We start from the raw sequence: 22103 nt of genomic DNA on the forward strand, positions 1-22103 counted from the left end.
TGCTCTTAATCACCATCAGTTTTCTGACACAACAGAATTTAGACTCAAACACAGACATCTGTCATCTGGACAATTTCATGAGACTTCCGGGTGGGCCCATCACCAGCAGGTACAATCCAGATCCCTTCGGCAAGGCACATGTGACCACCAGACAGCTGCAGGAAACCTAAGCACACACAGAGCTGAAATCAAGTCAGGTAGCACCTGTTTGTTGAACACTCTGCAGGTGCTTGGTTCCAGAGGCAAGGCAAGGTGAACATCAGGTAAGAGATGTAACCTTTACCCTTAGTCCTGTCAGGCTGAGTATGCATATGTGATGTGCTCTGGTGTGTCAAGGAAGAAAGGGAAATAACGGTTGGTGCCCCTCAGTGGACACAGGAAAGGAATTCTGGGTAAAGTGCTAGGCCATCCCTACTCTCATTGGGGAGTCTGATTCCCATCCACAACAAGCTAACAAATGCCGAGAAGTATGATTTTTTTTTTTTTTTTTTTTTTTTTTTTTTTTTTTTTTGAGATGGAGTTTTGCTCTAGTTGCTCAGGCTGGAGTGCAATGGCGTGACCTTGGCTCACCACAACCTCCACCTCCCATGTTCAAGCGATTCTCTTGCCTCAGCCTCCCAAGTAGCTGGAAATATAGGCATGTGCCATCAAGCCCAGCTCATTTTGTATTTTTAGTGGAGACTGGGTTTCTTCATATTGGTCAGGCTGGTCTTGAACTTCCAACCTCAGGTGATCCACCCATCTCAGCCTCCCAAAGTGCTGGGATTACAGGCATGAACCAACATGCCTGGCCTGAGAAGTATGATCTCACACACTTCATAGCACTCTGGAAATGTCCGAGTGGAAGAGTCACCCATAAAAACAAGCACAGCTTTCTCCAGGATTGGAGGTCCTAATTTTCTTTTTTTATTAAAAAAGCAGTTTTATTGGATCTATCATGGTTCACAAATGGAGAAACCTGATGATTTGCCAATGCCCAGTTCTGGCCCCTAAAGACAGCCCCCAGGGGGTTGTTATTATACACAAAGATGACCTGAAGATGAATGCAAAGCCATTCATTCATTCATTCATGCATGCATGCATTCTGCAAATGTTTGTCAAAGCCTACCACAAGCCAGGCACTAGGTTGGAGGCTAGGAGTACAAAGATAAATAAGACACAGTTCTAGGCTGGGTGCAGTGGCTCATGCCTGTAATTCCAGTACTTTGGGAGGCAGAGGCAGGCAGATCACTTGAGGTCAGGAGTTCAAGACCAGCCTGGCTAACATGGTGAAACCCTGTCTCTACTAAAAATCCAAAAATTAGTGGGGTATGGTGGCGTGCACCTGTAGTCCCAGCTACTTGGGAGGCTGAGGCAGGAAAATCACCTGAACCCAGGAGGCAGTGATTGCAGCGAGCCGAGCGAGATTGTGCCACTGTACTCCAGCCTGGCTGACAGAGGGACACTCTGTATCAAAAAAAAAAAAAAAAAAAAAAAAAGACACAGTTCTTGTCCTTCTGTCTTTCAGGGGCTCAGAGTCTAGGGAGGGAGAGGTATGTGCTAGCATGGTGGGACCACAAAGAAGAAATGAATGACCTAAAGGTACGGTAGGAAAAGCTTCCTGGACAGGTGGCATTGAGCTGGAGCTCACAGGATGGGAGAATTTATTAGCTGAAAACAGTGAAAGGCATTTCATACAGAAAGAACAACAATGTGAAACGGCCAATCAACTTGAAGGGGCAAGGCCTGTTCAGAAATGGCGAAATGTTTAGAACGATCAAAAGGGCATAAGTGAAAGAGATATGGTAGGGATTATGAGTCTGTAGAAGGGTGGTAGTAACAGCAGGTATGAAAAGCGAGAACTGTAAAATATTCTGTGGGACTAGGTATGAAAGGAAAGAAAGACCAGGCACGGTGGCTCATGCCTATAATCCCAGCACTTTGGGAGGCCGATGTGGGTGGATCACCTGAGGTCAGAAGTTCAAGACCAGCCTGGCTAACATGGTGAAACCCTGTTTCTACTAAAAATACAATAAATTAGCAAGGCATGGTGACGTGCCTATAATCCCAGCGACTCGGGAGTCTGAGGCAGGAGAATCGCTTGAACCCAGGAGGTGGAGGTTGCAGTAAGCTGAGCTCGAATCATTACACTCCAGCTTGGGCAACGAGATGGAAACTCTGAAAAAAGAAAGAAAAAGAAAGAGAGAGAGAGAGAGAGAGAGAGAGAGAAAGGAAGAAAGAAAGAAAAAGAAAAAAGAAAAGAAAGAAAGGAAGAAAAACAAAAAAAGTCTGCTGTCAGTCCTGGGAATTAAGAGTAAGAAGGGGGCTGGGCACAATATAAATCCCAGCACTTTGGGAAGCTGAAGTGGGTGGATCACAAGGTCAGGAGTTTGAGACCAGCTTGACCAACATGTTGAAACCCCATCTCTACTAAAAATACAAAAATTAGCTGGGCATGGTGGTGTGTGCCTGTAATCCCAGCTACTCATGAAGCTGAGGCAGAAGAATCGCTTGAACCCGGGAGATAGAGGTTACAGTGAGCTGAGATCTTGCCACTGCACTCCAGTCTGGGTGACAGAGTGAGACTCCATCTTAAAAAAAAAAAAAAAAAGAAGGCTGGGCGCAGTGGCTCACACCTGTAATCCCAGCACTTTGGGAGGCCAAAGTGGTGGATCACCTGAAGTTGGGAGTTCAAGACCAGCCTGACCAACGTGAAGAAACCCCATCTCTACTAAAAATACAAAATTAGCCGGGCGCGGTGGCGCATGCCTGTAATCCAAACTACTCGGGAGGATGAGGCAGGAGAATTGCTTGAACCCTAGAGGCGGAAGTTGCAGTGAGCCGAGATCGTGCCACTGCACTCCAGCCTGGGCAACGAGAGAAACTGTCTCAAAAAAAAAAGTGCCGGGCGCTGTAATCCCAGCACTTTGGGAGGCCGAGGCGGGTGGATCACGAGGTCGAGAGATCGAGACCATCCTGGTCAACATGGTGAAACCCCGTCTCTACTAAAAATACAAAAAACTAGCTGGGCGTGGTGGCGCGTGCCTGTAATCCCAGCTACTCAGGAGGCTGAGGCAGGAGAATTGCCTGAACCCAGGAGGCGGAGGTTGCGGTGAGCCGAGATCGCGCCATTGCACTCCAGCCTGGGTAACAAGAGCGAAAACTCCGTCTCAAAAAAAAAAAAAAAAAAAAAAAAAAAGTAAGAAGGGCCACAGCACTTACTTCAATCTGGCTGTTTGAAGAATATCACACGAAGAAAGAAGCAAGCCAGTGAAGACAGTGCAATGCTGTGTGCTGCCGGGAGCACGCCTCGTGTTATGTAAGTGATGGCTTCGGGCTGAACAGTTCTCTGATGTGTGAGCCGTCCAGCAGATAATGTAGTGCTACAGCTTAGGCCATGTTTGGGGAGCAGCATGGCAGGCTTATGGATGTAATGTAAGGAAGCAGGAAGGAAGCCTCAGGTAATGGGTTCCCCCAGATTGGAGAGCAGTTTGGCCACAATGTTGGGAGTTTGGTGACATGGTAGAAAGGAGTTTTCCTGGAAAAACAGGCTCAAATGAAGCTTGAGCAGGACAGCAATGTTACCAAGGGGCCTTGAAAATAAGGCCACACTGGGTACAGTCGTTCACACCTGTAATCCCAGCACTTTGAGAGGCCAAGGTGGCAGATCACTTGAGGTCAGAAGTTTGAGACCAGCCTGGCCAATGTGGCGAAACCCCGTCTCTACTAAAAATACAAAAAATTATCCAGCGTGGGTGCCTGTTATCCCAGCTACTCAGGAGGCTGAGGCAGGAGAATCACTTGAACCCAGGAGGCAGTGGTTGCGGTGAACTGAGATCTTGCCACTGCATTCCAGCCTGGGGACAGAGTGAGACTCCATCTCAATAAAAAGAAAAGAAGAGAAAAGAAAAGGAAAGAAAGGGAAAAGGAAAGAACAGCCAGACATTTGCATTTGGCAAGATCAGCTTGGAAGCTTGAGTGCTCGGAGAGAAGGGGACAAGAATATTTTTTTCTTTTTTTTTTTTTTTTTCCGAGACGGAGTTTCGCTCTTGTTACCCAGGCTGGAGTGCAATGGCGCGATCTCGGCTCACCGCAACCTCCGCCTCCTGGGCTCAGGCAATTCTCCTGCCTCAGCCTCCTGAGTAGCTGGGATTACAGGCACGCACCATCATGCCCAGCTAATTTTTTGTATTTTTAGTAGAGACGGGGTTTCACCATGTTGAACAGGATGGTCTCGATCTCTCGACCTTGTGATCCACCCGCCTCGGCCTCCCAAAGTGCTGGGATTACAGGCTTGAGCCACCGCGCCCGGCGGGGACAAGAATATTTAACTCACTCTGCAGACTTGAGGTAATTGGAAAATAAAATGACAGCTGCCTGCTTTCTGCCAGGCACCTACCTGGCCACTTTAAATACTTCGGCTCATTTCTTTTTCATAACAACTTACCAAAGAGATACTTTATGATTCACATTTTACAGAAACAGAAACCAGGCTGAAGGAAGTTAGGTAGCTTGCCCAAGCCTCATGGCTGGTGAACGGCAGAATTTGGTTGTAAACACCAGATCTGTCTCTAAAGCTTGTGTTCTTTTATCCCCAACGTTTTATTTCAAAACATTTCAAGTCTACAAAAGTGTTGAAACATAGTACGCCTATTCATTTACGCTTCAACTGGAGTCTCCTGAGCTTTATTAAAGCCACATCACCTCCCCTCCTCTAAGGTACTGGTTGGGGTGTTACTGGGACATGGCACAAAATCTGGGATCTGAAAGAAGGAAGACATGGGGCTGGGCGCGGGGCTCACGCCTGTAATCTCAGCACTTTGGGAGGCAGAGGCGGGAGGATCACCTGAGGTCAGGGGTTCAAGGCCAGACTGGCCAGATGGTGAAACCCCATCTCTACCAAAAATACGAAACTTAGCCGGGTGTGGTGGTGCACGCCTCTAAGCCCAGCTACTCGGGAGGCTGAAGCAGGATAATCACCTGAACCCAGGAGGCAGAGGTTGCAGTGAGCCGAGATCCTGCCACTGCACTCCACCCGGGGCAACAAGAGCAAAACTCCGGCTCAAAAAAATAAATAATACATTAAATCCTGATATTACTACTTGATAAAGTAGTATTTACTCCTCTGTAAAATGGACATAACCTTACCAATCTCAAAAGCAGTACTGATATAAAGCGCATCAGTCACACCCCTTCTAAGGCTTCACAGGGAAAGACGAGAAGATAGAGTAAGAAGACCTTGTATTGTTCCGCTTTTAGCTCCAGAATTTGGCGAGGAGCACAGGACTTTATTGATCGGCTTCTACTCCATCTGGCTCCCCAAAGGATTTTAAATGGTAGCCACGGGAATAGCAGTGTACTCTCCTTCAACTGGGGAGGAATATCAAATGAGGTTAATAGGCCGGGCGCGATGGCTCACGCCTGTAATTCCAGCACTTTGGGAGGCCAAAGCAGGCGGATCACTTGAAGTCAGGAGTTCGAGACCAGCCTAGCCAACATAGTGAAACCCCGTTTCTACTAAAAATACAAAAATTAGCGGGGCGTGGTGGTGGGCACCTGCAATCCCAGCTACTCGGAAGGCTGAGGCAGGAAAATCGCTTGAACCCGGTAGGCGGAGGCTGCAGTGAGCTGAGATCGCGCCACTGGGCTCCAGCCTGGGTGACAGGGCCAGACTCCGTCTCAATAACACCACCACCAAATGAAGTTAATATTCCCCAGTGGTGTGGGCTAGACAGTTAACACAGAGTTTAAACAGGCGGCTATCAAGCGTCCCGGATTTCAAGAAATCTAGTTTGTCTGTCGCGCCACGCAGCCAACTGGAGGGTCACTGTGGGTTCTATTTACACCGTTATGAGCAAAACCTACTGCCGAGAAAAACTCGGCGTCTGGGATCGCAGACCGCCCATCCGCAGCAGCCAGCGTACCCAAACCCGGCAAGGCGAAGTCCCGCGGCTTTCGGGAAACTCCGGCGAGGAGGGGGGGGCCGGGTGGCGCCTACCGCGCGGGGGACACTGGGAGTGTTAGTCTTCGCCGGCCTCCGGGGGCGGGGTCCGAGGGCGGGGCTCTCAGGCCGCGGGGGTGGGTGGGTCGCGAGCCCCGGCGTTTCCGGTCGCAGGCGGGCTTTGGAGGAGGAGGGGCGCCGCGGCGGACGCGCGCGAGGTCGTCTGGGAAAAAGGGAGGTGTGAACGGGTGCGCGCGCAGCGGGCGGGCAGTAGCGGCGGAGATGGAGGAAGGAGGTCGGGACAAGGCGCCGGTACAGCCCCAGCAGTCCCCGGCGACGGCCCCCGGCGGCGCGGACGAGAAGCCGAGCGGCAAGGAGCGGCGGGATGCCGGGGACAAGGACAAAGAGCAGGAGCTGGTGAGGCGCGGCCCGGAGAGCCGGCAGAGGAGGCCGCGGGGCTGAGTCACGGCGGCTCCGCAGGCCTTAGCCCCGACTCCCAACGGCCCCACCGCGCCAGGGAGAGGGCTGTTGGGGCGACCCCCGGGACTCCCGGCACTCTGCCTCTCTGCTCCTCATTCTCCGTTCCGCGCTGTCACCTCTGCCGTCCCCACCAACCCTCACCACTGCCGCGTGAGGTGGGCTCGGGCGGGTCATTGTCACCTCTGTTTCCTAGAGTGGCATTCAGGTAGAGCCTGGTTCAGAACCCAGGCTGATTTCCAACCACGGCGTCCCATTCCTACTCTGTTTCCTTGTCCACCTGGCCCCTCCTAAGGAGGCAGGCTGCTTCTCCACCTGCCCCGGGTAAGTGGGAGGAGGACGTCTTTGGGATTCCTTCTCTTCATGAGCTTGTTTCTCCGAATCCTCCAGTCCGAGGAGGATAAACAGCTTCAAGATGAACTGGAGATGCTCGTGGAACGGCTGGGGGTGAGTCACGATGTTAACATGACTCGGTGCACGTTTGGATCTTTCCCACCTGTTTTATTCCGTTTTGAGGCAACTCCTGTGTGCGGTGGGCTGTATTTTAGGGCGAGTGTTGACGATGATGTTGGGAGGCAGGAGAATTACAAAAGGATATTTGTACAGTTTTGCAGCTTTTTTTGTGGGAGAAGCAGAGTTCCTAACTCTTAACTTGGGTGATTTGTTTCTGTGCCAGGCAGGGTGCAGGGAGTTAGGGAATCACAGATGAGTGAATAAGACACAGCTATTTCCTTGGGGGATTTGTTAAATATCTCTGTATTACGCCTTGGAGGGGTGTGACTCCTTTTCGTCTGAGCCCTATCATCTTTTGATCAGGAGAAGGACACATCCCTGTATCGACCAGCGCTGGAGGAATTGCGAAGACAGATTCGTTCTTCTACGACTTCCATGACTTCAGTGCCCAAGCCTCTCAAATTTCTGCGTCCACACTATGGCAAACTAAAGGAAATCTATGAGAACATGGCCCCTGGGGAGAATAAGGTAAAACTGTTTCAAACCTGGTGGAGGCCTCGTTTAGGAATTCTTTTTACCCAGACCGTGGAGCTCATTGCGAGTCACAGGAAGCCTGATAGACCGAAGGCCCGATCTATTTGAGCGGAGTTCATCATAGTCAAAACGTCCACAAAAGAGCTGAGAGGAGGATCAACTTCTCAGAAGACACTGTCTCTGTCATTTGTGTTGGACTTTAGGGTTTCATTAGCATGGGTTATTTTTAACTTAGGTTTAACCTTGATTTTTCTCTCTTCTTCTCTCTCATGTACATTCATCTCTAAAATATGCTCCACATTCAGTCACTGCACTGCCTGCTGGGACAGCCCTAATCCTGGAGATGTTCAGTTTTCGGATGGGCTGTAGCAGCGCCTCTTAACTGGCGCTCTTGCCTTTGTCCTTCTCTCCTACACAGTCTGTCTGTCACGTAGCACCTGTCCTGATCTTTCTTGGTTGTGGGTCCTTTCTGCTTAAAACCTTTTAATAGTTTATCATTGTAATTAAACTAAAATTAAGAGCACTCCTTTTTCTCCACATTATCCCTTGTTTATCACCCTTCAGCTGTGTTCATTTAAAAGGGAGGTAGCGGCCGGGCACTATGGCTCACACCTGTAACCCCAACACTTTGGGAGGCCGCGGTGGGCAGATCGCCTGAGGTCAGGAGTTAAAGACCAGCCTGGCCAACATGGTGAAATCCCGTCTCTACTAAAAATACACTAAAAAAAAAAAAAAAAAAAAAAATTAGCCAGACTTAGTGGCAGGCACCTGTAATCCCAGCTACGCAGGAGGCTGAGGCAGGACAATCACTTGAACTGGCAGGCAGCGGTTCCATTGAGCCAAGAGCACGCCATTGTACTCCAGCCTAGGTGACAAGAGCGAAACTCTATCTCAAAAAAAAAAAAAAATGCAGATAGCAACACCAACCTTGGTTTTTGTGAGGTTTGGCTTATATAACATGTTAAATTTTTAGTACTATATACATAGTTAATTTGGGAGACAATGATCTTGATTCCATAATGCATGCACCCCTAATGCTGGACTGCTGTGTTTGACTTCAAAGGAATGTTTTCTTTATAGCGTTTTGCTGCTGACATCATCTCTGTTTTGGCCATGACCATGAGTGGGGAACGCGAGTGCCTCAAGTATCGGCTAGTGGGCTCCCAGGAGGAATTGGCATCATGGGGTCATGAGTATGTCAGGTAAGATCTTTTCTTCTTGGGCGTCTGAAGGGGGCTCTGAGTCTCTAAGATAATTTAGAATTCAGATTACTATCTATCTTGGAGTATCTGTGTATTGAGTTTCCCAGACACTGCATTTCTTGACCCACAGAGAAGTGCGTCCCCTGAAGCTGTACTTAATGGTCTGGGTGTATCTGTAGGCATCTGGCAGGAGAAGTGGCTAAGGAGTGGCAGGAGCTGGATGATGCGGAGAAGGTACAGCGGGAGCCACTGCTCACTCTGGTGAAGGAAATCGTCCCCTATAACATGGCCCACAATGCAGAGCATGAGGCCTGCGACCTGCTTATGGAAATTGAGCAGGTGGACATGCTGGAGAAGGACATTGATGAGAATGCATACGCAAAGGTCTGCCTTTATCTCACCAGGTGAGTGAACACGGTAGGGATGGGTGGCAGGTGTGCCCTCCTCAGCACCTGTCTCTCAACTGCGCCGCCTCTATTTTGCCAGAGCATTTCCTCAAGCATAGGCTCACACTGTAGTTAATCTGTTGATGTCTGTGAGTTTCTTGAGGACAGAGACTTTGTGTCGTCTTAGTAGTTCTAACATCTAGCACAGTGCCTGGTGTATAGTACTTATTCACTGTTTATTTTGGGTAAGTGAATTCAATGGGGAAAATGAGTGTGTGGGACTTTCTGAATTCCTTATTATTTTACTTTTGTAGTTGTGTGAATTACGTGCCTGAGCCTGAGAACTCAGCACTACTGCGTTGTGCCCTGGGTGTGTTCCGAAAGTTCAGCCGCTTCCCTGAAGCTCTGAGATTGGCACTGATGCTCAATGACATGGAGTTGGTAGAAGACATCTTCACCTCCTGCAAGGACGTGTATGTAGGGAAGAAGCTGGCAAAGGAAGAGATAAGCCTACGATTAGGGAATTTGCATGAAGAGCTGGGAGTTACAGTTTCCGATAAGGGCTTGAGGGCGTTTTCCTGTGCCCTTAGTGGGCAGTAGTGAGCAGATGTGCGGGCTCTCTCCACAGGGTAGTACAGAAACAGATGGCATTCATGCTAGGCCGGCATGGGGTGTTCCTGGAGCTGAGTGAAGATGTAGAGGAGTATGAGGACCTGACAGAGATCATGTCCAATGTACAGCTCAACAGCAACTTCTTGGCCTTAGCTCGGGAGGTGAGACTGCTCATTTTTCACTGAGGCCTTTTGGTTGTAATTCTGCCTTCTGTTTTACCTCCCTGACTCTACCTCTGACTAGACTCTCCTTGATTAGAATTGCCATTCAGTAGGATAGCAGAAGGGACAGCTGGGGGAGTTCTAGGGGAGCAGTTGTGACCCTCTGACTTCTTTTCAGCTGGACATTATGGAGCCCAAGGTGCCCGACGACATATACAAAACTCACCTAGAGAACAACAGTGAGTAGCCCTGTGTATGAGAATTGGGGGATTGTAGTTAGGCCCCTAATATTGGGAGTGATGGCTTGGCCAACATGCTTCTCCTATTGAGCTCAGAATTTCCATGAACCTTTTTTGGGGTCACTGGTGGGGATATAGTTAGAGGGTACTGAGGGACTAGCTGAGAACCAGAGACCAGCTGCCACACTATGTTTCCTTCTTGTCCTACCTGAAATCTTCTTTCCTTACATTTCCTTTCCCTCCTTTGCAGGGTTTGGAGGCAGTGGCTCTCAGGTGGACTCTGCCCGCATGAACCTGGCCTCCTCTTTTGTGAATGGCTTTGTGAATGCAGCTTTTGGCCAAGACAAGCTGCTAACAGATGATGGCAACAAATGGCTTTACAAGAACAAGGACCACGGTATAAGTCTGTTCCCGTTTTGTCCTTTGTTTTGCTTTGATCGCTCCTTTTGTCCTCTTGGAGCCATAATCCAACAAGAGATCCACCATGCATTTCTTGGGAGAGCTCTTATAATAACAGGATCCTCAGGATAGGGCCATTTTCAGGCTAATAGATTCTTCCTTGGTATAGGAATGTTGAGTGCAGCTGCATCCCTTGGCATGATTCTGCTGTGGGATGTGGATGGTGGCCTCACCCAGATTGACAAGTACCTGTACTCCTCTGAGGACTATATCAAGGTTGGTCTGGATACAGCCCGCTCATGGGGACTCCCCCTTCCGTATTCTGGTGCCTAGCAGTGCCTCTCTCTCACTGATGAGGTCTGCCCAGTTTTTATCTCCAATTAAGGCGGGTGCTGCAGTGAGGCCCATGTTGCATCCTTTGTGGTGAGGAAGGTAGAGTAACCTGAGTGAAGAATCTGTTTGCTCTTTGTAGTCAGGAGCTCTTCTTGCCTGTGGCATAGTGAACTCTGGGGTCCGGAATGAGTGTGACCCTGCTCTGGCACTGCTCTCAGACTATGTTCTCCACAACAGCAACACCATGAGACTTGGTTCCATCTTTGGGTAAGGTTCCTCGCTTGTCTTTCTGGTAGTGCTCAGCCTGTGCCCTCTGGAGAACAGGAACTGGGCCCTTTTCACCTATATTGCTAAGGGCTATCACTGTGCCTACTGGGTATTTGGCTCTTGGTGAATGTTTGTTGAGATGGTGAATGAATGACCAGTCCTCTTTTTGTTCTCTTCTTGGTGTATACTTGCATATCCTTGCTGTATCCATGGGACCGCCTCTCCATGGCTTTTGCAGGCTAGGCTTGGCCTATGCTGGTTCAAATCGTGAAGATGTCCTAACACTGCTGCTGCCTGTGATGGGAGATTCAAAGTCTAGTATGGAGGTGAGTAGAGGCTATGGAGTGTTTAGAGTAAGTAGAGAAGGTGCTTTTGAGTCCTACTCTCTGTGATAAATAATGAAAAAGAAGTATGCATGTGCATGTGTGCATACGTGTACATGCCTGTTTGTGTGTGTCAGGGGCTGTCACCTCAGTGAACCCTTGATCTGAGATTCTGAGCCTCTGGTGGTTTTAAGGCTGAAGAGTTAACATTTTAGGCCAGGTGCGGTGGCTCATGCCTGTAATCCCAGCACTTTGGGAGGCTGAGGCAGGCAGATCACTTGAGCTGAGGAGTTCGAGACGAACCTGGGCAACATAGTGAAACCCCATCTCTACCAAAAATACAGAAAAAAATTAGCCAGGTGTGGTGATGCTTGCTTGTAGTCCCAGCTACTAGGGAGGCTGAGGTGGGAGATTTTTGCTTGAACCTGGAGGTGGAGGTTATGGTGAGCTGACAACACACCACTGCACTCCAGCCTGGGTGACAGAGTGAGAACCTGTCTTTAAAAAAAAAAAAAAAGAGTTAAATTTTAGTATTGAGTTCTTTCCCTTGGGATCTCTGAGAGACTCCTTGGACTAGAGTGAAGTGTAACTTAATGCAGCCTGGGGCTGATGATGCTCCTCGGTACTTTAGTCATTGTCTAGCCTTAAGTACAGTATGGCGGCTAGTGGCGTAGGTTTTAGAGTCAGAAAGACTGGGTTCAAATCTTGCCATCTCTGTTTATGTAATGGTATGATTGTGAACAAGTAATTCAATCTCTTTAGGCCACATTTTTCTCATTAATAAAAGGGGATAAGGCTGGATGCAGTGGCTCATGCCTGAAATCTCAGCACTTTGGGAGGCTGAGGTGGGCGGATCACAAGGTCAGGAGTTCCAGACCAGCCTGACTGACATGGTGAAACCCCGTCTCTACTAAAAATAGAAAACATTAGCCAGGTGTGGTGGCGCGCACCTGTAATCCCCTACTGGGGAGGCTGAGGCGTGAGAATCTCTTGAATCTGGAAGGCAGAGGTTGCAGTGAGTTAAGATTGCACCATTGTACTCTAGCCTGGGCAACAGAGGGAGATTCAGTCTCACAATAAATAAATGAATGAATGAATGAATGAATGAGATAACGGCCAGGCGCGCTGGCTGATGCCTGTAATCCCAACACTTTGGGAGGCCGAGGCAGGCAGATCATGAGGTCAAGAGATCGAGACCATCCTGGCCAACATGGTGAAACTCCATCTCTACTAAAAATACAAAAATTAGCTGTGCATGGTGGTGCTCGCCTGTAGTCCCAGCTATTCTGGAGGCTGAGGCAGGAGAATCGCTTGAACCTGGGAGGTGGAAGTTGCAGTGAGCTGAGATTGTGCCATTGCACTCCAGCCTGGTGACAGAGTGAGACTCTGTTTTTTTTTAAAAAAAAGGTGGGGGATAACCTCAGGACCTGTGACCCTGAGGTGATGAAGATTAAATGTCAATAATAAGTGAAACAGTTGGTGTAATGGCTGGCATATATTCGGTACTCAATGAATAATGGCTACTATTGTTTTTTTGATCTGCCATCAGAAAGGGATTGTAACCTAATATTAGGAGAACATCTTGCAGTGGACTGTAGGAATAGGCTATCTTGAATCAAGACGTAAAAGTGTTTTAGTAACTTCTTATGTGTAATTTGGTTTCCTACCTCTAGGTGGCAGGTGTGACAGCTCTAGCCTGTGGAATGATAGCAGTGGGGTCCTGCAATGGAGATGTAACTTCTACCATCCTTCAGACCATCATGGAGAAGTCAGAGACTGAGCTCAAGGACACTTATGCTCGTTGGCTTCCACTTGGACTGGGTCTCAACCACCTGGGTGAGGAGATGTTTCAGTTTGGGCAAAGGACTGATGGTAACTGGATACAACAGGGAGGGTTTATGTGTCCGGCTGTGCTGGATGGAGGCAAGTATCCTCTAACCCCTTTAATCTGTCGTGTAGGGAAGGGTGAGGCCATTGAGGCAATCCTGGCTGCACTGGAGGTTGTGTCAGAGCCATTTCGCAGTTTTGCCAACACACTGGTGGATGTGTGTGCGTATGCAGGTCTGTGTCTTTATGAGGCTGTCTTGTGCGCCCCAGTGACTCCTCACTTCTTTCTTGGTCCTTACTTTTAGGTTGTTCTTCCTTTCTCATTCATTCTGATCTGCTGTAGATACTTTAGTCTACTGTTTTCCAAAGCTTTTCCTTGTAATTTCTCATGTCTATTCATTCTCCCTCGCCACCCTGCCGCAGGCTCTGGGAATGTGCTGAAGGTGCAGCAGCTGCTCCACATTTGTAGCGAACACTTTGACTCCAAAGAGAAGGAGGAGGACAAAGACAAGAAGGAAAAGAAGGACAAGGACAAAAAGGAAGCCCCTGCCGACATGGGAGCACATCAGGTCACATGGGCAGCTGGGCACGTTCAGAGTGAGGCTGTGAGGAGGGAGAAGCATGCGGGGGAGCTGGCTTTGGTTTTTGCCCTAGAGCCCCTCTGGGTATCGCCATGTATTGAAATAGCATGAGACTGGCCGGGCACGGTGGCTCAAGCCTGTAATCCCAGCACTTTGGGAGGCCGAGGCGGGTGGATCACGAGGTCAAGAGATCGAGACCATCCTGGTCAACATGGTGAAACCCCGTCTCTACTAAAAATACAAAAAAATCAGCTGGGCATGGTGGTGGTGCGTGCCTGTAATCCCAGCTACTCAGGAGGCTGAGGTAGGAGAATTGCCTGAATCCAGGAGGCGGAGGTTGCGGTGAGCCGAGATTGCGCCATTGCACTCCAGCCTGGGTAACAAGAGCAAAACTCTGTCTCCAAAAAAAAAAAAAAAAAGAAATAGCATGAGACTGTACGTAAGGCGTGAGGGTGTTCCCCACAGGATGGCTTTTTATTTTCAGATGGGACTTGAGTCAAGGGTGACTGCTTTTTATTCCCTTGAGCTTAGTGGGTTCTGCTGCCTCTTCAATTGCAGGGAGTGGCTGTTCTGGGGATTGCCCTTATTGCTATGGGGGAGGAGATTGGTGCAGAGATGGCACTACGAACCTTTGGCCATTTGGTGAGTACAGCATGAAGAAGATTGGAATATACTGGGTCTGGTGGCCTGGTGTTCCTCAGCGAAGACTTTTCTGATGGGTTTTCTTGGTGGTGGAGAGGTGGTTTGTTTGTTTGTTTGTTTGTTTTTTTGAGACGAGTCTTGCTATGTTGCCCAGGCCGGAGTGTAGTGGCATGATCTGGGCTCACCACAACCTCCACCTCCTGAGTTCAAGCAATTCTCTGACTCAGCCTCCCGAGTAGTTGGGATTATAGGCACCCACCACTGTACCCCGCTAATTTTTGTATTTTTAGTAGAGACCTGGTTTCACTATCTTGGCCAGGCTGGTCTTGAACTCCTGACCTTGTGATCCACCTGCCTCAGCCTCCCAAAGTGCTGGGATTACAGTGTGAATCACCGTGCCTGGCAATTTTTGTATTTTTAGTAGAGATAGGGTTTTCACCATGTTGGCCAGGATGGTCTTGATCTCTTGACCTCATGATCTGCCCGCCTCAGCTTCCCAGAGTGCTGGGATTACAGGCGTGAGCCACTATGCCCTGCCTGTGGTACCTTTTCTTTAGATGCTAAGGCCCCCTTTTACCCACCAGTCCATTCTGTAATGGCACCTGTTTTACTGCCTTCCCCCTTACTGTTGTCCTTTCTTGGATCATCAGCTGAGATATGGGGAGCCTACACTCCGGAGGGCTGTACCTTTAGCACTGGCCCTCATCTCCGTTTCAAACCCACGACTCAACATCCTGGATACCCTAAGCAAATTCTCTCATGATGCTGATCCGGAAGTTTCTTATAACTCCATTTTTGCCATGGGCATGGTGGGCAGTGGTGAGTATCAGGCAGAAGAAGATCATAAGCAGCGGGGAAGATTTTCCAGGTCCCTTTTTTCACCTCTGTAATGCTTAACATTTTCAGGTACCAACAATGCCCGTCTGGCTGCGATGCTGCGCCAGTTAGCTCAGTATCATGCCAAGGACCCCAACAACCTCTTCATGGTGCGCTTAGCACAGGTAAAGAGTAGAACTGTTCTTCTCAGAGCGTGCCGGGGAGGTATCCGGTGATGGAAGGAGGGACATGGAATGTTGGCCCAGGAGGAAAAATGTGACCAAGTGCCAGATTTCTGTTTCGCTGGATTAGGTGATACCTCGTCAGTGATGACTCCTCACCTCTACTTCCCTCTGTTTGTTTCAGGGCCTGACACATTTAGGGAAGGGCACACTTACCCTCTGCCCCTACCACAGTGACCGGCAGCTTATGAGTCAAGTGGCTGTGGCTGGGCTGCTCACTGTGCTCGTCTCTTTCCTGGATGTTCGAAACAGTGAGTTCCTGTCAGAAGTTTTATGTCACAGCATGTAGTGCTGACTCCACCCTTTCCAGGCCCACTTTGGCAGTTTAGGTTCAAAGTTAGCTCTGTACCACTCCTAGGTTCCTGAGGTTCTTTGGGCTGGTGACATGAGATCTTCATCTCACACACTTTTGATCTGGCCCAAAGAGATTGGAGGATGATGTGTCCCAGCATCTGCTCCTAAGTAACTGGGGAAACACAATTTTCAAGTCTAAAGGCTGTAAGCAAAGTGAGGCGGGGGCATCTCTGGTTAGTAGGAGGGCACATGAGGGGAGGAGTATGGGCTCAGTCGTATGACCGAGCAGTTAAAGGGCCAAGGCTAGGCCGGGCGTGGTGGCTCAAGCCTGGAATCCCAGCACTTTGGGAGGCCAAGGCGGGTGGATCACGAGGTCAAGAGATCGAGACCAACCTGGTCAACATGGTGAAACCCCGTCTCTACTAAAAATACAAAAAATTATCTGGGCATGGTGGCGCGTGCCTATAATCCCAGCTACTCAGGAGGCTGAGGCAGGAGAATTGCCTGAACCCAGGAGGCGGAGGTTGCGGTGAGCCGAGATCGCGCCATTGCACTCCAGCCTGGGTAACGAGCGAAATTCCCGTCTCAAAAAAAAAAGAAAAAAGGGCTAAGGCTGGGGTGGACTCTCAGTATTCTGGCCAGGCCTGCCCTTTCGTCTCTTAACTTTTTGTCCTGTCTGCTTCCCTCAGTTATTCTAGGCAAATCACACTATGTATTGTATGGGCTGGTGGCTGCCATGCAGCCCCGAATGCTGGTTACATTTGATGAGGAGCTGCGGCCATTGCCCGTGTCTGTCCGTGTGGGCCAGGTGAGAGGTTGAGTAGACGGGAGAATGTACATACACTTGCTTTGCTGAAACTGGCGTGGACAGTGGGTGGTTGCTACTCTTCCATCCTTTTCAATTTTCTCACCCTACAGGCAGTGGATGTGGTGGGGCAGGCTGGTAAGCCCAAGACCATCACAGGGTTCCAGACACATACAACCCCAGTGTTGCTGGCCCACGGGGAACGGGCAGAATTGGCCACCGAGGAATTTCTTCCTGTTACCCCCATTCTGGAAGGTTTTGTTATCCTTCGGAAGAACCCCAATTATGATCTCTAAGTGACCACCAGGGGCTCTGAACTACAGCTGATGTATCAGCAGGCCATGCATCCTGTTGTCGAGGGTAGACACAGCTGCAGACTTCTGGGGGAATTGTTACCTCCTACTCTTTTGTTACTGAGCGAGATAACGTTGTTCAATAAAGACCTTTATCCCCAAGGTCTCTTCATGTCTGTTTTCTGGGGTGTCATAGCTGGAGTCTAAACTAGAGAGGGCATTGTTTGGAGCAACTCTGAGTCTAGGTTAGCAGGAGGTTGCCCTGGATACAAAGAACTGACCCCCTTCCCCTCCTGAATGGAAAGAACTGAGCCCCTCCTTTCTACTCATCCTCTGTTTCATTTTCTTAGAACTCTTGAGAAACCTGTAAATGTAATGGATCTTTTCTTCTTCTTTTTTTTTTTAAGCCAGCTTCTTGCTCTTGTCACCCAGGCTGGAGTGCAGTGGCACAATTTTGGCTTACTGCAACCTTTGCCTCTTGGGTTCAAGCCATTCTCCTGCCTCAGCCTTCCAAGTAGCTGGGATTACAGGTTGTGCCATCATGCCCTGCTAATTTTTGTATTTTTTTTTTTTTTTTTTTTTTTTTTTTTTTTTGAGACGGAGTTTCGCTCTTGTTACCCAGGCTGGAGTGCAATGGCGCGATCTTGGCTCACCGCAACCTCCGCCTCCTGGGTTCAGGCAATTCTCCTGCCTCAGCCTCCTGAGTAGCTGGGATTACAGGCACACGCCACCATGCCCAGCTAATTTTTTGTATTTTTAGTAGAGACGGGGTTTCACCAAGTTGACCAGGATGGTCTCGATCTCTCGACCTTGTGATCCACCCGCCTCGGCCTCCCAAAGTGCTGGGATTACAAGCTTGAGCCACCGCGCCCGGCCAATTTTTGTATTTTTAATAGAGGCGGGGTTTCACCACGTTGGCCACGCTGGTCTTGAACTCCTGACCTCAGGTGATCCACCTGCTTCGGCCTCCCAAAGTGCTGGGATTACAGGCGTGAGCCACCGCACCCAGCCAATGGATCTTCGATCTTTGTTTTTCTTTTTTTTTTTTTTTTTTTGAGGTGGAGTTTCACTCTTGTTGCCCAGGCTGGAGTCCAATGGCTCGGTCTCAGCTAACTGCAACCTCTGCCTCCCAGGTTCAAGAGATTCTCCTGCCTCAGCCTCCCAAGTAGCCAGGATTACAGGCAACCACCACCACGCCCAGCTAATTTTGTATTTTTAGTAGAGATGGGGTTTCCCAGTGTTGGTCAGGCTGGTTTCAAACTCCCAACCTCAGGCGATCCACCTGCCTTGGCCTCCCAAAGTGCTTGGATTACAGGCATGATCTGCTGCACCCGGTCGGATCTTTTTACATAAACTCTTCCAAACAACTTTTCAGGGGGGCTTGTGGATCATGTAAATGACTCCCATTCTTACCCTTCACCACCAATACACCCTCTTCAAGCCTGTTACCTCCTGACCTTGGGCTAAAGATGGCCAAGAGTGGGCAGCCTCAACACTTTTTTTTTTTTTAAAGACAGGGTTTCACCATGTTGGTGGTCTTGAACTCCTGACCTCGGGTGATCCGCCTGCCTCGGCCTCCCAAAGTGCTGAGATTACAGGCGTGAGCCACCACACCCGGCCAGCCTCATACTTTTCTAATTTGACTTATTTGCTACTGAATGAAAGGGACAAATTTACCTCCTGCAACCCCTGTCCCTCTTGGGAGGCTGCTATTTGAGGGATTTGATGATGTTAACATGTACTTCTGGGATGTCCTTGTAGAAAGTGGATTCAAGAAGGCTTGACCCTCAGGCTCCTGAGTAGGTAGGGCTACAGGCATGTACCACCACAAATAACTTTTTTTTTTTTTTTAATTAGAAATGGTCTTTATCACTCAGTCGGAAGAGCAGTGGCAAAGTCATAGCTCACTGAAGCCTCAAACTCCTATACTCAAGTGATCCTCCTGACTCAATCTCCCAAGTAGTAACTAGGACTATAGGCATGAGCCACCACGCCTGGCCTATTTTTATTTCTGTAGAGGTGAGGGGTCTTGCTGTGTTGCCCAGGCTGGTCTTGATCTGACCTCAAGGGATCCTTCTGCCCGAGCCTCCCAAAGTGTTGGAATCACAGGCATGAGCCAGTGTGTCTGGCCAGTTTTTTTCATTTTTTTGAGAGTCTCACTTTGTCACCCAGGCTGGAGTGCAGTGGCATGATCTCGGCTCACTGCAGCTTCCGCCTCCTGGGCTCCAGCGATTCTCCTGTGTCAGTCTCCGGAGTAGCTGGGATTATAGGTGCGCACCACCATGCATTGCTAATTTTTGTATTTTTAGTAGAGACAGGGTTTCACCATGTTGGCCAGGGTGGTCTTAATCTCCTGACCTCATGATCTGCCTGCCTCGGCCTCCCAAAGTGCTGGGATGACAGGCATGAGCCACCACTCCTGGCTCAGTTGTTTTATTACTAAACATTTTTTGGAGATAAAGTTTCACTTTGTGGCCCACGCTGGAGTGCAGTGGCATGACCATAGCTTACTGTAGCCTTCAACTTCTATAGGCTGAAGTGATCCTCCCACCTCAGCCTCTCAGGTAGCTGGGATTACAGGCACGAGACATCAGCAATTTTGGATTGAGTCATCTTGGCAGCTTGTATAAGGTTGAACAGGACTAAGGAGTTGGTGGACCTGTTGAGTCCCTTTACTGTGACTGCCATATCTTCAAGTTAGCATGTGTGATGAGCCTCTGTTATTATATAGTGTGGATATAGTAGTTGCCTTACCTGATTTCCAGTGATAATAATGTTAAAAAGTGATTTGTAAACTAAAAAAGATAATTCTCTCCCAAATTGTGATTTTGGTGATTGTGCTTTAGAATAAGACAGTTTCGGCTGGGTGCAGTGGCTCACGCCTGTAATCCTAGCACTTTGGGAGGCTAAGGCGGGTGGATCACAAGGTCAAAAGATCAAGACCATCCTGGCCAACATGGTAAAACTCCAAAAAATACAAGTTAGCTAGGGGTGGGGGCACATGCCTGTAGTCCCAGCTACTCTGGAGGCTGAGGCAGGAGAATCGCTTGAACCTGGGAAGTGGAGGTTGCAGTGAGCTGGGATCATGCCACTGCACTCCAGCATGGCAACAGAGCGAGACTGTCTCAAAAAGTTTCATAGTGGCATTTAACTTCACATTTACTTACATATTTTAGTACTTCATTCAGCAGTGAACAACTGTGGAGCCTTACTCTACATCAGACATTAGTCCAATTTATGGGGATGCAAATACAGAAAAAAAAAAAAATCCTATGCTCAAAAAGTTGAATTCAGTGATGAAAACAATTGTGATCGATCCTGTACCAGAGTGTGAACAAGGTACCCTGGGATCGGTGAGATGGATCCCGAGTGCCTGGGGCAGTCAGGGGAGACTTCCTTGAGGAAGCTTATACTTAGAGGAAGGTAAGCTTGTGCAGAGGAAAAAGAGGGCAGAATATAGCTAAGGGAGTAGCAATGGCAAAAAGGAGGAAAAGCTATTTTCAGAAACTTACCAATAATTTGGTTTGGCTAAGTGTATAGGGGCCAGGGAAAAGTGTGGTAGGAGATACAGCTAGAAATTCAGGCTTAGACCAGGTTTACAAGCGCTTTGTTGTGCTAAGAATTTGACAGTATCTCTCAATGGGGCCCATTGAAAGCAGAAAAGTGACATGATCAGCTATCTGGATGAGAAAGCTCACCCCGAGGACTGACGGGAGAGCAGGCAAGGGAAATGAATGCTTGAACTAGGGCAGTTGAAGTGGGGACATGGGGAAGGGTAGAAGAATGATTTTTTAAAAGATAAAATCAATAGGACTTGATTTTGATCCAAATACCAATAGGACCTGGTGTCTTATTAGACATAGTGTGGATGAAAAAGGAATGTAGGATGAATCCTAGATTTTCAGATTGGGCTCTATCCATTATGTAAGCAACAATATGTTTGGGGGACTCCATTGAGTAGGGAAAGATGACAAATTCTGGCCAGGTAGTAAGTATCAGAGTTTGGATGAAAACCCAAGCTATCTGACCTGTGAGTTTGGCTCTAGGATGATGATCCCTTCTGGCCTCCAAGATCTTTTGGCTGTCAGTTTTAGGATTACCTCTCTTCTGTCCTTATTCTTCCCATCCTTATGCTTTTGCCCCTCTGTGGAAGTGTCTGATCTTTTTCATTATTTATTTGAAACAGAGTCTCACTCTGTCACCCAAGCTGGGGTGCAGTCACGATCTTGGCTCGCCACAGCCTCCACATCCTAGGTTCAAGCGATTCTGTTGCCTCAGCCTCTCCACTAACTGAGATTACGCATGTGTGCCACCATACCTGGCTGATTTTTGTATTTATAGTAGAGATGGGGTTTCACTGTGTTGGCCAAGATGGTCTTGAATTCCTGAGCTCAGGTGATCTACCTGCTTCGGCCTCCCAAAGCTGAAATTATAGGTGTGAGTCACTGTGCCTAGCCCTATTTTTTACTTTTATTATTTTTATTATTTTTTGTTTGAGACAGAGCCCTATTTTTTACTTTTATTATTTTTATTATTTTTTGTTTGAGACAGAGTCTCACTCTGTCACCAGGCTGGAGTGCAGTGGCACAATCTCAGCTCTCTGCAACCTCCGCCACCCAGGTTCAAGTGATTCTGCCTCAGCCTCCTGAGTAGCTGGGCCACAGACATGAGCCACCATACCTGGCTAATTTTTTTGTATCTTTAGTACAGACAGGGTTTCACCATGTTGGTCAGACTGGTCTCAAATTCCTGACCTCAGGTGACCCGCCTGCCTTGGCCTCCCAAAGTGCTTGGATTACAGGTGTTAGCCACTGCGTAAAAAATTTCATATTTTTAGTAGAGATGGGGTTTCACCATCTTGGCCAGGATGTGAAGCCACCATGTCCGGCCGGACCTTCCCCCACCTCCCCAACTTGAACTCCTGACCTCATGAATCACTGCCTGGGCCCCCCAAAGTGCTGGGATTACAGGCGTAAACCACCATGCCTGGTCGTTTTTTGTTTTTATTTATTTTTCTTTTAAAGACGGAGTCTCACTCTGTCTCCCAGGCTGAAGAGCAATGGCATCATCTCGGCTCACTGCAACCTCCGCCTCCCGGATTCAAGCAATTCTCCTGCCTCAGGCCCCAGAGTGGCTGGGACTACAGGGGCCCACCATCCGGCTAATTTTTGGTATTTTAGTAGAGATGAGGTTTCACCATGGTGCCCAGGCTGGTCTTGAACTCCTGAGTTCTGGCAATCTACCCCCGTCTGTCTCCCAAAGTGTAGGATTATAGGCGCAAGCCACCACGCCTGGCC

General features: G+C 48.7%; 1 protein-coding gene across 1 annotated transcript; it reads left to right on the plus strand.

Annotated features, from left to right (window-relative positions):
- The first annotated feature begins 6143 nt into the window (after window positions 1-6143).
- On the plus strand, window positions 6144-16972 carry PSMD2 (proteasome 26S subunit ubiquitin receptor, non-ATPase 2). The gene is made up of 21 exons (XM_039478711.2): window positions 6144-6337; window positions 6788-6844; window positions 7214-7378; window positions 8465-8586; window positions 8766-8990; window positions 9287-9445; window positions 9601-9745; window positions 9924-9984; window positions 10235-10381; window positions 10553-10659; window positions 10856-10983; window positions 11222-11309; window positions 12980-13142; window positions 13266-13367; window positions 13557-13702; window positions 14273-14356; window positions 15007-15175; window positions 15263-15357; window positions 15539-15665; window positions 16398-16516; window positions 16627-16972. The coding sequence occupies exons 1-21, from the start codon at window positions 6203-6205 to the stop codon at window positions 16807-16809; spliced, it is 2727 nt and encodes a 908-aa protein (XP_039334645.1). The 5' UTR covers window positions 6144-6202; the 3' UTR covers window positions 16810-16972.
- Window positions 16973-22103: the final 5131 nt, after the last annotated feature.

The sequence above is a fragment of the Saimiri boliviensis genome, chromosome 8 (assembly GCF_048565385.1).
Source record: "Saimiri boliviensis isolate mSaiBol1 chromosome 8, mSaiBol1.pri, whole genome shotgun sequence".
Lineage (NCBI taxonomy): Eukaryota > Metazoa > Chordata > Mammalia > Primates > Cebidae > Saimiri > Saimiri boliviensis.

What these genes read in the sequence shown, in the direction of transcription:
- PSMD2 (XM_039478711.2), top strand. Translation starts at nt 6,203, where the DNA reads ATGGAGGAAGGAGGTCGGGACAAGGCGCCGGTACAGCCCCAGCAGTCC. An exon ending in GGATGTGTGTGCGTATGCAG is followed by an intron (nt 13,368 to 13,556) that starts GTCTGTGTCTTT and finishes ACCCTGCCGCAG; the next exon opens with GCTCTGGGAATGTGCTGAAG. An exon ending in TACGAACCTTTGGCCATTTG is followed by an intron (nt 14,357 to 15,006) that starts GTGAGTACAGCA and finishes TTGGATCATCAG; the next exon opens with CTGAGATATGGGGAGCCTAC.